The following is a 15699-nucleotide window of genomic DNA, read 5'->3' as shown; positions in this document are numbered from 1 at the left end:
GCACAAGTTCACCTGAGATATAACAAAGAAGCACAAATGTGTCACCTACATTGGTCACTTCAGTCTTTTGTGCCACAGGTCGAAGCATGGTACAGCATGCAGCCTGACGTATTTCTGTCCATTGAAAGAGCACTCAAAGCAGCCATACACAGTCTCTCTTTTGGAGTTGCCCATGCCACACAGAGCACATGGTCCCTTGGGAATGTTATTATTCAGGAGGTTGACACGAGTGTGAGCGCCTTCTCGCATGTATGTAGTAGAAATGTCAGTCATGCTGGCAGCCTTGTCATAGTAATCCGAAAATATGTCATCCATGTAATAATCTGCACTAGCAATGACATCCATTGTTCTTTTTCCTGCCCAAGAGAACAACAGTTAGTGGAAGGGGAACACACAGAACAAAACTACCATATCAGTACATATTTCTATACTCTTAAGGGGTGTTCTGATTTAGTATATTTATGGCATATCCTAGGATATGGTAGACATGTCCAAGAGATTCAGGTCCTACCACTGGGACTTGCACTAATCTCAAGATTGGGGGGTCCCAATCTCATTGCCTTTGAATGGAGAGGTAGCTATGCATGCCACCATTCACAAGTCTCTTTGGTAATTACAGTATTCTCAATTTAGTATTGAATGGTCTATGTTTGACATCTCACGTACATGTTACAGAAGTGACCCACAAGGATGCCCTCAACCAGAAGACGCACCATAAATGGTGTATTAATCAGGGACCCAGGGCCATTACTTATTTTACTGTAGCCCATTAAAGGGATTGTTCCAAATTTAGAACTTATCCCCTGTCAATAGGGTAGAGGAAAACTTCATTAGTGTGGGGGTATAACTGCTCAGACCCCACAGTGATCCTGAGAACGTGGGGCCTGTTTCCCCATTCTGAAGGAGCAAGAAGCCCCATTCTTGGGATCGATAGGGTCTAAGTAGTCTGACCCCCATTGATCATGAAGTTACCCCTACCTAAATTTGGTACGACCCCTTCAAAACCTATATCAAACCAATGCCCTTTCTCTGCTCTTATTCAGTCCTCTGCAGCTATTGGCTTGAAGAGGTTGCCTGTCTTGGAAAAACCTTACTTGCTAGAAACATCCCTTGATAATAAACTTATGACAAAGTTTTCCTTTGTGGAGACCCCAAATGATTGTTGGTGATTTGTGAGAAAACCTGGCAGCAATCACTCAATTTCCCTTCTATGCCACCATAATAGACATGAATCATCACACAATACCCATTCAGATCAATAGGTTATCTTTTAGTGCTGGACTCCCAGGTCTTCCTGAGTCTCAGAAGTATTTCTCGGGGACCAAAAATCAGTATCTTGAAAACGGAACTCCAAACAAATGGGGGACATTGCTTCAGTCTTGTAGAAAAAAGTTAGAAAACATTTGTTGAATTTTGCATACATTTAGCAATGTTTCAACCCGCTAGGAGGTGCGTCACCGGTGGGTCCACAGTATTATCTTATCTAGATTATATGAAAATGGGCTTTCATAGTTGGATAACCCATTAAAATTCTACCTAATTTTTTTTTTTTTTATAAATGAATAAGATTTATAAGAAACTTTGTAATATATCATAAAAGAAAAATCCTTCTTGATTCATTTATCAATCTTCCACCCTCCCCCATTCGCGTAGTCTCTTATCACTGTGTGTCTCTCTCTTCCTCTAGTAGCTTCCTCTACCCCTTCCCCTCTCCGTAGAATCCTATTTTAGTAGTAACTCTTATATATCTTCGCTATGGATATGAGTTGTATTACTGATACATGGAGAAAGAAGCATTTTTCTTAAAGATATATTACAACATTTCCTATGTTCACTTGCACTATTCATTTATAAAAATCTGTTTTGTGCTTAGAGGAATGCTTTAATCTTCTCTTCACCAAGAAGGGACCCCCCCCCCCCCCCTCCCATTCCTTTATCATATTCATGTGCCCTCATTGGGCTATCTACAAAAAGTCAAACTAGAGTGTGATAATTTGCTCTGTTACCCTTCTTACCAGTGAATAAGATTCCTGTTCGGTACAAGGTGTTCCGTATAGCATTTAGCGAAAATGATCTACTGGGCTCCTTCTCAAAACCCCCTTTTGAAGCAGAGGACACACATAGTTCTGAAAAACAAGAACATATATGGCTAAGAATATTTTTCTGTATAATTACGTAGTCAATTTTACATCAGAAAAAAATTCTAAGGCCATGAGACTTACCAAAGTGACCATCCAGGTGAATGTACAGATCAAAAATACTAAAAGCTATGGTTGTGTGCGCTGGAAATACAATCGCCTTGTCGCGCCCTTTGTGGTTTTTTTCATCAATTATGTGAAACTGAAGTTTAAAAGACAATAATAAAATGTTTTAGCAAATAACATAGTATGTATACAGTACACATTAAACACATACCGTATATACTCGAGTATAAGCTGACCCGAATATAAGCCGAGGCCCCTAATTTTACCACTAAAAACTGGGAAAACTTATTATTATATTCACTGGATGCCCTGATCATAAATGTATCCCATATCATCAACTTCAAACCAACTACTCAGCTAGTCACTTTTAGGCACACACAGATTAAAACCCCATTTTTTTTCACTCTGGGAAATCTGCCTAGTTATACAGATGCAGGGACACATACTGGGCACTACCATGCCACTGGTTCAGGAAACCTTGGGAACCACTACCCCTATGGGAGCTGTAATGGTGGCCATTTGGTTTGACATTCACCTTTCCTAGAAACAGATATTGACATGGACTTTTCAGAAGTGGCTGACATAAGGATTGTATGGGTTAATATGGTTGATTAGATTGATGTAGCTGAGATTAAACTGAAGAACCATCTTTGTCTATATATTAGGAATTTGAGCAGCTGTACTTGGCTCTAAATGGGCAAATATGCTCTAAATGGGCATCGCCCTTTTGTAGAAGAGACATTTGAATAAGTGGCCAACCTAGCTGGTGAAGAGCTGCGGACACTTTTGCGGGAATAGTGAGTTTCATTTTATTTTTTATGTCTGACATGACTTTAGGTAGGCCGTTGTGTGGTAGGCATTGCATGGTAGGCGTGGAGGGTATTAAACAGTGTGTGGGTAACTTAAGGGATATTATGCTGTGTTAGGCCACAAAGGGAGCATTATACAGTGTATGGGCCACTAAGGTAGTGATATAATGTATAGGGACCAATTTGGAGCATTATACAGGACATCATAGTGTGTAGGGCCACTATGGGGCACAATATTTTTGGGGGGTTACTAAAGGAGTTTTTATACTGTGCGCAGGCATTATATTTTTTGGAGACTATACCACTAAGTGGGCATTATACTGTGTGTGTGACACTAAGCTGAGCCACATTATACTTGTAGATGGCACTAATAAGGCATCATACTATGTGGGGGGTACTAAGGGGGTATTATACTGTGTGGTGTGAGGGGGTCATTAAGGGAGCATTATACAGTTTGCGAGCCAATAACTGAGCCTTATACTGTGTGTGAACCACTAAGGGGGACTCATACTATGTGGGGGTACTATGGGGGCATTATACTGTTTGGGGATCACTAATGGGGCAAGATACTATGTGGAAGCCACTATAGGGTTGCTATGATGTATGTGGACACTAAAGGTGCAATATATTTTGTTGAGGGAACTAAGGAGGCATCATCACTATGTTACACAAAGAAGAACATTAATACTGTATAGGAATACAAAGTACTGATTAGAATGGACAGTATCAAAGAGGACACAGGATGGGTAAAGGGCATAGCTTAACACAACAAAAAATTATTTTTTTTTTGCTCTTTGTGTTGTCTAAATGTGGGAAAGCATACCTATGTGGTGAGAACTTATAAAATGTTTGCACTGCGTCCATCAATATGTTAAAATGACACTCCTGAGATTGAAAGATGCAGGAAAGTGTCAGATCTATAGACTTACCCTCATGGCTTCTCCCCGCATACCAGCATGGACAGACAGAGAACACTGGCGAGTTGTCCGAATGCTCTCCATGACCACACAGAGGATTTCCTTGCCATTATCTCTTGACTGCCGAACTAAACAATGATCCAAGTCAATGGTTCTAAGAATGATAAGAGCAAAGTAGTACAGTTTATGTACAGTGTGTGCTTATTATATGACATGCATTTTAGCAATTTTCCCCTTTTACAGATCCTTCTGTAATTTTCAGTTGTCTATGAGTTGGTGGGTGGACTAGCTGCTTGGATGTCAGTCATGCACTGCACAAGGCAAGTTGAAGAGAAACTGTTAAATAAATCTCTGTTTCAGTCAGAAGCATCAGCAGAGTCATATAGGGAATAGAGATGAGCGAGTACTGTTCGGATCAGCCGATCCGAACAGCACGCTCGCATAGAAATGAATGGACGTAGCCGGCACGCGGGGGGTTAAGCGGCCGGCCGCCATCAAAGCAGAAGTACCAGGTGCATCCATTCATTTCTATGGAGCGTGCTGTTCAGATCGGCTGATCCGAACAGTACTCGCTCATCTCTAATGGGGAATTATAGAGAAGTATCAACCTGTATTCATGTGAATAAAGCACTTGGGCTGAGACAGAAACTTTTGTCCATCTTACTATTGCTGTCCCAGCTCTAACTAAAAGTATTCCATTAAGGAATTCCACGTGTCTCTGATCTCTTTATGCTGTATCTACCTCTATATAGTATACTGAGTTTTTCATAGACACTCTGAATGAGTGAATCAGGCCCCCAGCAAGTAGAGATTGCACTGTCTCTTGTTGCACAAGCATAAGCCAGGGAGAGAATGGAGGGGAAATTTAAAAGCCAAGATGGTGTCTAATCAGAAGTAGAGAGGAGGCTGCAGACATGCAAAGTGTGACAATCAGATGGGGGACAGTCATGGAAATTTACAATGAAGGCATCTTTAAAAGCCTGTTTGGCTAGTTTAATGCCCCATGCACATGAGCAAATACGATCTGGAAAATCTGGATGTATATTGTCCATGTATCCAGGGTTGGGTCAGGGGGGTGGGGTGAGGGGCATGAGAAATGTTGGCCTTGGGGCCCAGCCATTCCTAGTTACGCCAGTCCAGGAACTTCTATTTTCGGACCGTATTTGGCCAAGTGCAGGGGGCCTTAGCCACCACATACATTATTAAAAAAATGCCCCCAAAAATATAGTTTTCATTATTTTAATTTTATCAACTTTTTAATATTATCTCAAAATGACACAGCTTCAGGCAGCTTCGTATCTTTAATGTACGCAAATGTGTTTTTTTAAGTGTGCTCTCTGTGTTTTTCAAAGCTAGCACACCCACCCATTATTTTCTATGGCCCCATTCACATGCCTGTATATTATCACAGGTCCCTGTATAGGACTAGGCCCAGGCTCACTAAAGAAAATCATTTTGTCTGTGAAGGCACGGGCAACACACAGCTACCATCCATGTGCGGTCGTTGCTGTTTTACCATAGATCCAGCACATGCACTCTAAGACAAGTAATGCATGTTTATATAGCTAGATGACTATATTAGAATTTGTATACTGCTCAGGCACAGTTGGTTCACATCAGCATTCGGGTTGCTGTTTGTGGAGTCCACTTGGGGACCCCCCTGAACGGAAACCTATACGCATATAAAAGTGGTTATCTGGGAAACCCACAGACCCCATAGACTATAATGGAGTCTGTGTGGTTTCCGCTCGGTTTCCACACAAAACATGTGGAGAGAAAAGTACTGCAAGCAGCACTTTTCTCTCCTTAGGCTGGTCTTACACGACCGTAATGTAAGTCCACAAATGGTCCGCAATTGAGGGTTTTCAATTGCGGACCATTTGCAGACACATTATATTCAATGTGGCCTCTTACACCACCGGATATTTTATCCGTGGTGTTGCCAGGCCGCAACCATGGTCCGCAATTTATAGGACATGTCCATAATGGCCATGAATTGCGGCACTGCACGGACTCGCCCATAGAACTCTATGGGTGAGTGCAGCAGGACATGGACATCTGCGGAGCCTATGTTGCCGATCAGCAACTAGTGTCGCTGATCAGCAGCTTGCGGACCATACATTCAATACGGTCGTGTAAGACCAACCTTATACTCTATGGGGTTTGAGGGTTTCCTTAGGTAACCGATTTTTTATGCGTATAGGATACCGTTTGGGGGTCCCTCAAAAGGACTCCACAAACAGAAACCCGAATGCCGATGTGAATCGGGCCTGATTCTAACTAAATGAATAGTTCATACTCAAATTTATAATTGTAGTTCAGTACTTTCTCCAGCAGATGTCACTACTATACCAGCATTTACCCAGCTGGGTACAAGGCATTTTACGCCTGTATCTATCTATTAGATCTAGTAATGGTTTACTACTATTTATGGTCTTGCTTTTCTCCATGAGGAAAACTTACTTGTTTTTGATTATAGATACCAGATATCAGAAAGGGCTGAATTTTAAAACAGATTTGTCATACATCTACTAATGTGCTATTTCATTTAGTGAAATTACATTTCATTGTTGCTATTTCATTGATGTAAAATAGATTAATAGGCAAAATACAGCAGAATAAAGCGCAGAAACCTGGGAGAGAAAAGGTAGAATACAGTGAAATAATAGGCAGAATACAGTGAAATAAGAGGCAGAATAAAGTGAAATAAGAGGTAAAATACAGTGAAATAATAGACAGAATACAGTGAAATAAGAAGTAGAATACTGTGAAATAAGAGGCAGACTACAAAGTAATTGGAGGCAGAATACAGCAGGATAAGAGGTAGAGTACAGTGAAATAAGAGGTAGAGTACAGTGAAATAATAGGCAGAATACAGTGAAATAATAGGCAGAATACAGTGAAATAATAGGCAGAATACAGTGAAATAATAGGCAGAATACAGTGAAATAAGAGGTAGAATACAGTGAAATAAGAGGTAGAGTACAGTACAGTAAGACATTACAGTGGAATGAAAAGCTGAACACAATGGAATAAGAGGCACAATACAGTCAAATAATAGGCAAATTATAGCAGAACTAAAGGCAGAATACAGGTATTTTTACAAGAACTTTTATTTTTTCACATGGGACTAAGTATGGTAGTTAGAGGGCTGGGTCCCAAACAAAATTCTCTGCCGCAATTGGGACCCGTCTTCAGAACCATCAGCAGGGCCGCCGATAGGCCAGTACTACTGCTACTGGCGTCAGGGACCCGGCCAAATTTAAAAATGGGGGCCATGTGCCGGCCCCCTGGCGCCGACAGCAGTCATTGTATGTCCTGTTTCAACTCAGATCGCTTCAGCCGCATATGTGTCAGTGAGAGAGGCGGCAGCCAGCTGCCGCCGGCTACCCGGCAGTGTAGACGCGATGTGATGATGTCACATCGCATCTACAACTGTGCGCCAGTAAGAGAGAGAGGCGCGCAGAGAGCAGCGGGGGAACGAAGGAGAAGGTAAGTGTAATGTGGAACGTGAAACTGGGGGCAGATGAAGGAGAGGACGGCATGACACTGGGGGCAGAGATGGAGAGGACGGCATGACACTGGGGGCAGAGATGGAGGGACATGAATCTGGGGCAGAGATGGAGGGGACATGAATCTGGGGGCAGAGATGGAGGGGACATGAATCTGGGGGCAGAGATGGAGGGGACATGAATCTGGGGGCAGAGATGCAGGGGACATGAATCTGCGGGCAGAGATGGAGGGGACATGAATCTGGGGGCAGAGATTGAGGGGACATGAATCTGGGGGCAGAGATGGAGGGGACATGAATCTGGGGGCAGAGATGGGGGGCATGAATCTGGGGGCAGAGATGTGGAGACATGAATCTGGGGGCAGAGATGGAGGGGGGACATGAATCTGGGGGCAGAGATGGAGAGGACATGAATCTGGGGGCAGAGATGCAGGGGACATGAATCTGCGGGCAGAGATGGAGGGGACATGAATCTGGGGGCAGAGATGGAGGGGACATGAATCTGGGGGCAGAGATGGAGGGGACATGAATCTGGGGGCAGAGATGGGGGGCATGAATCTGGGGGCAGAGATGTGGAGACATGAATCTGGGGGCAGAGATGGAGGGACATGAATCTGGGGGCAGAGATGGAGAGGACATGAATCTGGGGGCAGAGATGGAGGGACATGAATCTGGGGGAAGAGATGGAGGGGACATGAATCTGGGGGCAGAGATGGGGGACATGAATCTGGGGGCAGAGATGGAGGGGACATGAATCTGTGGGCAGAAATGGAGGGGACATGAATCTGGGGGCAGAGATGGAGGGGACATGAATCTGGGGGCAGATGAAGGGTGTATATGAAGCTGGGGGAGAGACGGAGGGGGGACATATAATTTACGGGTGACTGTAGGAGGATTATACAGTGTGCGGGCACATGAAAAATTAATGAGTGGGCGGAGTCAACATAACAGTGGGTGGGGCAAAGCGCGCAAAGCTGCACATTTTGTCCCTCTTTTGGTTCTTCAAAAGTTGGGAGGTATGGGTACAGGGGGCAATGGAAAGATGTTAGAGGGTGGAGGGGGGGGGGATTGTTGGGACATCGGGTGTGCCGCAGTGCGGAGAGGGAACTGGGGCAATAATATATAATATATAAGTTTTTAGCTGGATAATAATAATGATGTAGGCTATGCTACTAGCATAGCAGCCTGTTTGGGGGTGGGAGTTTCACTTTAAAGGAGTGTTCACATTGCGTTTTTGGCCTCCCTTGCCGGGATACATTGGTAACCAGTCACAATCAGCTCCCCACTTATCCCTACACGGAGAACTGCAGGCCCCCCTTTTTTTTAATGGCCAGTTCTTTGTGCAGGGATAAGTTGACAGCTGATTCTGACTGGTTACCAACGTATTCCGGCAAGGGAGGCCAAAAACGCAATGTGAAAAAGCCCTGAGGATTTATTAGGAGGGCTCTTATAGATGGTGTTGGCTCTCTATAGGCGCTGTCACACGTAGCAGATTTTACCTGCAAATAGAATCTGATTAAGCCTTGTAATGCTGCTAAATAAAGGGAAATGTAATACAGAATTGGTATGACGCAAAATAAGGTAGTTTTAAAATGGCGGGGGGGGGCAGACACTTAGGCTGTATGGGGCCCCAAAATTCCTGATGGCGGCCCTGACCGTCAGGTACTACTGTATTCTAAGATATGTGAGATCGAACAGGTTTCCAGTTCTCAGGTCCCCTCACTTTTACACGGCTGCCGGCTCATTAGTATTGACTAGTATGACGACCAGTGACGTCACCTCAGTACAGTAAATATTAATGAGGAGGTTTCTGGGAGATCCTGCCATCCACTAAAAGCTTAGAGTATTAGTTGCAAGGCAGGGATTAGTATGTATTGGTATGTATAGAAATATCTCTATAGAAATATATATTTCAGCATGCAATGTACTGACATACAGTATATAGATATATTTCTACATGCCAATACATTATACAGGGAAAGAAATATGCTATTCAGAGAGAAATGTGAAAGAGGTAAGACCTCCATTAGCTTTCCCTGTATAACATATTGGTATATACAGAAATATTTCTTTAGAACTATGTATTTCAGCATGAAATGTACTGACATACGTAGATAAATTTCTACATACTAATACATTATACAGGTAAAGAAATATAATATTGAGAGAGAAACGTGAAAGAGGTAAAATGGAAAAAATACTCTCTTGGAAGATAATAGTCAGTGGCTTCAGTCACTAAAGCTTTTACAGTAAATCCTAATAAAACCTATTTTAGGGCGGGTTCACACCTGCACCCGGTCTCTGCTTTAGGCAATCCTGCCGGCTTCCTTCTTTTGCCCCGAGAAACAGGACAGGGGACGGAAACCCGGCTGTCAGTTTTCACTTGAATGGGTTTGCAAAGTGACCGCCCGTGTATGTGTTGTGCCTGTCCGCAGAGAATCTGTTTTTATCTTTTTTTTAACTGGACACAAAGTTTTGCATATCTGACTTTGTGTCCGGTTAAAAAAAATGGTTTTGCCGCGGACAGGCACAAAACGCTCATGGGCAGTCACTTTGCAAACCCATTCAAGTGAATACTGACTGCCAGGTTTAGGTCCCCTGTCCAGTTTCTCGGGGCAGAAGATGGAAACCCGTCGGATTGCCTAAAGCGGGCACGGGCACAGCTGTGAACATGCCTTTAGTAATAAGCTTTATTAAATGGCGTTCGCAAAACATAGTAGGTAACATAGACATATTTGGTATTGCTGTAACCATTACAAATCACACAATAAAATTATATGCTGTCTGAAAATATGTAGCTATCCATTTTTATACAGACCACACCCCTTGAAAAGGCCACTCCCACTTTTGCCATGATCTGCCCTTCACAAATCACCCGGTTCCAGGTTGACGTCTCTGTAACGTACATGTATGACGTCATACTCTACCTAGTAATAAGCTCCTTAAGCAGTGTTGGGACTTCCACTTCGTGTTTTGTTACAATGCCAAAGGAAGCTTTTACAGCAACAGAATCCGAGCCATAAATATTTATCCCCACATCGTTCATGATCTGATTTCCATGTCTCCTGTTTAAGGACACATCAGATTTATCTTCATAGTTCAGCAGCTGATAAGAACTGACACCTGAAGAAAAGTAAAAAAACCCCATCATGATCCCAAATACAAAACAGTAGTTTAGTGCATAGAACTGATCTCTTCATCCATGTGGTTATAATAGCATATTTATCATCATGTGACGGAGCTGAAATCCTGACTGTCACTGCTGTGAATACTTCATTGTATATGTCACCATTGCAGTAAGCCGAAATCCCTGACCACAGATCAGAGCACTGGGGCCCCTCAGGAGACTTGCTGCAAGCCCAATATTAGAGATTCCGATCCCTGGTTCCATATTGTATTTTTATGTGCTTTAATACCAACTCAATCCCTAATGGGGATATAATCTATAATGGGATTATTTTCATATCCTATTATCAGGGTACATGTGATAGATATACACCCTTCTTTTAATGAAATGGTCACAGAAATAACTTGAATCTGACAAAATTAATAATAACCAAACTACATGTTGACAAACCACAAAGCTTCTAGGAGAATGTCCTATGGACAGTTGAGACAAAAATCAAACTTTTTGGCAAGACACATCAGCTCTATGTTCACAGACAGAAAAATGAAGCATATCTTGAAAAGAACACTGTCCCTACTGTGAAACATGGAGGATCCAATGCTATGTTTCTGGGGTTGCTCTGCTGCATCTGGCACAGGGTGTCTTGAATCTGTGCAGGTTACAATTAAATCTCAAGATGGGACTTTTAACAGGTTAATGACCCAAAGCACACAGCTAAAAACACCCAAGAATGGCTAAGAGGAAAACATTGGACTATTCTGAAGTGGCCTTCTATGAGCCCTGACCTAAATCCTATTGAGCATTTTTGGAAGGAGCTGAAACATGCCGTTTGGAAAAGGCACCAGTCAAACCCAAGACAACTGGAGCAGTTTGCTCATGAGGAGTGGGCCAAAATATCTGGTGAGAGGAGCAGAAGTCTCATTGACAGTTACAGGAACCGTTTCATTGCAGAGATTGCCTCAAAAGGTTGTGCAACAAAATATTAAGTTCAGGGAACCATCATTTCTGTCCAGGCCTGTTTCATGAGGTTTAGTTTTTTTAAAAAAAATTCTGTTGAAGTGAAAAGCAATGTCTGACTTTCATTTCTTCATTTTCATAGAACTTTTATTTATTATTACTTTTGTTAGATTCAAGTTATTTCTGTGACCATTGTGGGGTTTTCTTTCATTAAACAAGGGCTACCAACAATTTTGTCCATGTGGGTATCTTTTGTTTTGCATGCCATGGAACTGCAGTCAGTGTTTGTTTCACTTTATTAAGCCCAGTCATTAACTACTTCTGTCAGAAATGACAACTGGATAACTATGATCCTCTATTTACAGAAGGGACAACCAATTTGTGCTGTTTTTTTTCAATCAAAGAGATGCATACCAAGGAGGCAAGTGCCTACATAAAGAATTCAACACCCTTATTTATTCACACAGTGTTCTTGCATGACCACTGTGGACCAGAGTTTGCAGAAAATAACTCCATTCTGTCTCCCATTATTTTCAACAGAAATCTATGGAGTATGAACAAACTTTGGAAAGACAGTACTAAAATTGTGGCGGGAGCCACAATGGGGCTACTCAGAGTGCTAACCAGACATGCATTAATATTCTGTAAATATATCATTAGAGTTTATTTATTTGAGATATTTTCTTCTATTTAGACCAGTTTCACACAATCATACATAATTTATGCTACATTTACATGAAATCTGTTGTATCTCCTACGTGGAGACTAAAGGCCCCTTTACACCAGGCAATAGTTGGACCAATTATTGAGAACAAAGATTCCTAGGGACCCCCATTCTTGATAATGGACCCAAGTAAATGTACATAAGATCACCTGATTAAAAGGCCAAAGGCTCGAATATATGTGATTTGATTTATGCCTAAAAATCACAATTGACGTCAGCACATTGCCCATGGGGCCCCAGACCTCCATACATTTCCCGAAAGCAAGCTGTGACTATAAGACATCTGCACAACCACTTTAAGTTACTAAACTGACAGCAATCAAGAAAGGAGGCAACGTGGTGGCTCAGTGGTTAGCACTGCAGCCTTGCAGCGATGGAGTCCTGGATTCAAATCCTGCCAGGAACAACATCTGCAAGGAGTTTGTATGTTCTCCCCGTGTTTGGGTGGATTTCCTCCCATTCTAGAAAAACATACTAATAGAGAAAAAAATTTACATTGTAATCCCTATATGGGGCTTACAATCTACGTAAAAAAAAAATCAAGAAAGGAACTCAATAGAACACCAAGGAAACAAGTCTAAGTCACTGGAGGGTAGACACTCAAAAACAGGGCACCTAGAAAAACAGTAAAGTAAAACCACTTTTTAGCATTAAAACAATATTCACATTCAATTAAAAACCAATGGGAATTACCTGCAGAAATCTCCTTATCTCCATTAAGAATATCCTTGAGAGTAAAAGGGGTTGAGATGTACTTGTACTTGCGGGAAAGCAAGCAGCGCTTCTTCTTAATGACAAGGCTCAGAGGCTGGTATTTGTCTGCTTCACTGAGGTTCGGTACAGGTACCAACCTCCCGCCATCACCGACTTGTTTTACAAAGTTCTTTGTAGCAGCAGCAAACATAGTAGAGATACCTTTATCCTCGCCGGGCGGTCTCTACTCACACTATTTGTCGGTGGTCAAAAATTGAAAGAAATGTCCTAATTTTGAGAAGAGTTTGCAGCATCCTTGGTGTTTGATGCATACAGCATATGTTGTGCTGTTTCCAGTGTCTCATGTACCCTCATTGACTCCTATTACATGAGTTAATGAATAATTGAAGGTGTAATGCAATAGGGGCCTTTGTTGCTGCACCTAGTAACACACTGGACATGTTCCATGTCGTGAAGCACAAAGGTTCTTGGCTTCAAAAAATACAAAGGTGATCTGGATATTTTTTCATTTCACTGCGAGACAATAGGAGTTCTTTGATTTCCACGCCTCAGTTTCCATCATATCGAAGAAATACTCTTTTTAAAGCAAATTCAATTCATTACTGTTTATATTGTACAACATATTTTTCCATCAAAGTGTATAAAGTAGTAAACTCACAGCTACAGTTCTTTGAGTCGACCACCCATATGTGCACAAAAATGGTTAGAAGGAGACTCCATATCAGTGTCCGCCTAAAACTGGTGGCCGAAAAGTCCTACGTGGATACCTAATAGACCCCATTATAGACCAGAGGGTCCGTCAGGTTCCATATGTATGTGCTATTTTAGCAGTCCATCTGTCCAGGGTTCTGGTCCTTCGACGAACCAGAAGAACGGACAGCCCAGTGTAGATGTGAACTTAGTCTTAAAATGTCTATAGTAGTCAAACATGGACACCCCAAAAAACACAAATAATGATTAAAATAACATACTTATTAAGTTAATGCACAACTTGACATCAGCATATCACATAGATCCAGGCCCAGACAAAGACAAGTAATACAGCTGTAGTAATGTATTTGTGTTTCCTAAGCCCATACACAAACCATAGGAATCCCTCTCTCTGTCCATAAGTGTCCCCATGGTGAACTCTCTAACGACTAGTTGAAGAAGGCCCCATCATTCTTGGTCCTCTGTATTCTGTTTTGAAGTGCCTCACTCTGACATGTGTTTACGTGTCAGAATGAGCGGTGCGTCACTGTGTGGGAACGGAGCCTTACTGGTTCCAGGCATAGCTACCCCTCTTTTACTGGTTCTCAACACTACTCCCTCTCTTATTACTGGTCCCCTTCTGACTACTAGTCCTCAGCATGTTTCCCTCTCTTATTACTAGTCTCTAGCTTGGCTGCTCTGCTTATTTCTGGTCCCCAGAGTGGCTCCCCCTCTTATTACTTGTTCACAGCATGGCTCCCCCTTTCATTACTGGCCCTAAGCATGCTTTCTCCTCTGATTACTGGTCCCCATCATGGCTCCCTCTTTCATTACTGGTCCCAAGCATGGCTTCCCCCTCTTATTACTGGTCCCCATCATGGCTCCCTCTTTCATAATTGGTACCCAGCATGGCTTCTCCTCTTGTTATTGGTCCCCAACATGGCTTACCCACCTTTTACTGATTGACAGCATGGCTCCTCCTTTCATTACTGGCCCTAAGCATGCTTTCTCCTCTTATTACTGGTCCCTATCATGGCTCCCCCTTTCATTACTGGTCCCCAGTGTGGCTTCCTCTCTTATTACTGGTCCCCAGCGTGGCTTCCCCTTTCATTACTGGTCCCCAGGATAGTATCCCCCTCTCCTTCCTGTTCACCTGCTCTGGAATTCCTTCTGGTTCTTAGAAGGGCTTCCCTCTCCTTCTTATAACCCATAACGGCTCCCCTCTCCATTTTAGGGCTAGTTCACACGGGGGCAATGAGGCAGATTTTGACAGCGGATTTCACCTCAAAATCTGCCTCCATGCAATGGTGGTCTATGGAGACTGCTAGCTTTCATTTTTCTGCTAGCAGTTTTTTGCTGCTAGCAGAAAAAATAAGTGACATGACCTTTCTTCAGGTGGATTCTGCGTGAGGAAAGCAATAGAAGTGAATTGGAGGTGAAAAACGTCTAGCATTTTTTTTGTTTTCGTTTTTTTTGCAAAAAAACGCTAGACGTTTTTCGCCTCCCATTCGCTTCTATTGCTTTCCTCACGCGGAATCCGCCTGAAGAAAGGTTATGTCACTTATTTTTTTCTGCTAGCAGCAAAAAACTGCTCCAGAAAACGCTCCAACAAACGCCTCAAGGTCAAAAATGGTGTTCAGCTCCTATAGAGAGCACAGAGTCAACTGCTTCAGGCTCTGAGCAGAGTATAGTATGTATAGTATGGGTATGAGCTTATGAAGTGGCCTGTACAGCTGATCGCTGCGGGGGCTACCTGTTCACCCCCCCTCCCCCTTATTATGTCATAGGACAAGAAGTAATGCACTTTTCAAAGCGATAATATACAAAGTGATGTCACAGTACAGGGATAATACACACAGTGATGTCACAGTACAGGGATAATACACACAGTGATGTCAAAGTACTGGGATAATACACACAGTGATGTCACAGTACAGGGATAATACACACAGTGATGTCACAGTACAGGGATAATACACACAGTGATGTCACAGTACTGGGATAATACACACAGTGATGTCAAAGTACTGGGATAATACACACAGT

General features: G+C 42.6%; 1 protein-coding gene across 1 annotated transcript; it reads right to left on the bottom strand.

Moving 5' to 3' along the window:
• Nucleotides 1–54: 54 nt before the first annotated feature.
• Nucleotides 55–13153, bottom strand: PJVK (pejvakin). Its single transcript, XM_075286038.1, is given in 7 exon segments — nucleotides 55–356; nucleotides 995–1005; nucleotides 2042–2126; nucleotides 2223–2340; nucleotides 3943–4084; nucleotides 10369–10564; nucleotides 12943–13153. Coding segments are annotated over 7 exon segments (1065 nt in total).
• Between the last annotated feature and the right edge of the window lie 2546 nt (nucleotides 13154–15699).

Source organism: Leptodactylus fuscus, chromosome 8 (assembly GCF_031893055.1).
Source record: "Leptodactylus fuscus isolate aLepFus1 chromosome 8, aLepFus1.hap2, whole genome shotgun sequence".
In the NCBI taxonomy this organism is placed as follows: Eukaryota; Metazoa; Chordata; class Amphibia; order Anura; family Leptodactylidae; genus Leptodactylus; species Leptodactylus fuscus.
The sequence above is the reverse complement of the archived record's forward strand: the minus strand, read 5'-3'. Positions and strand labels throughout refer to the sequence as shown.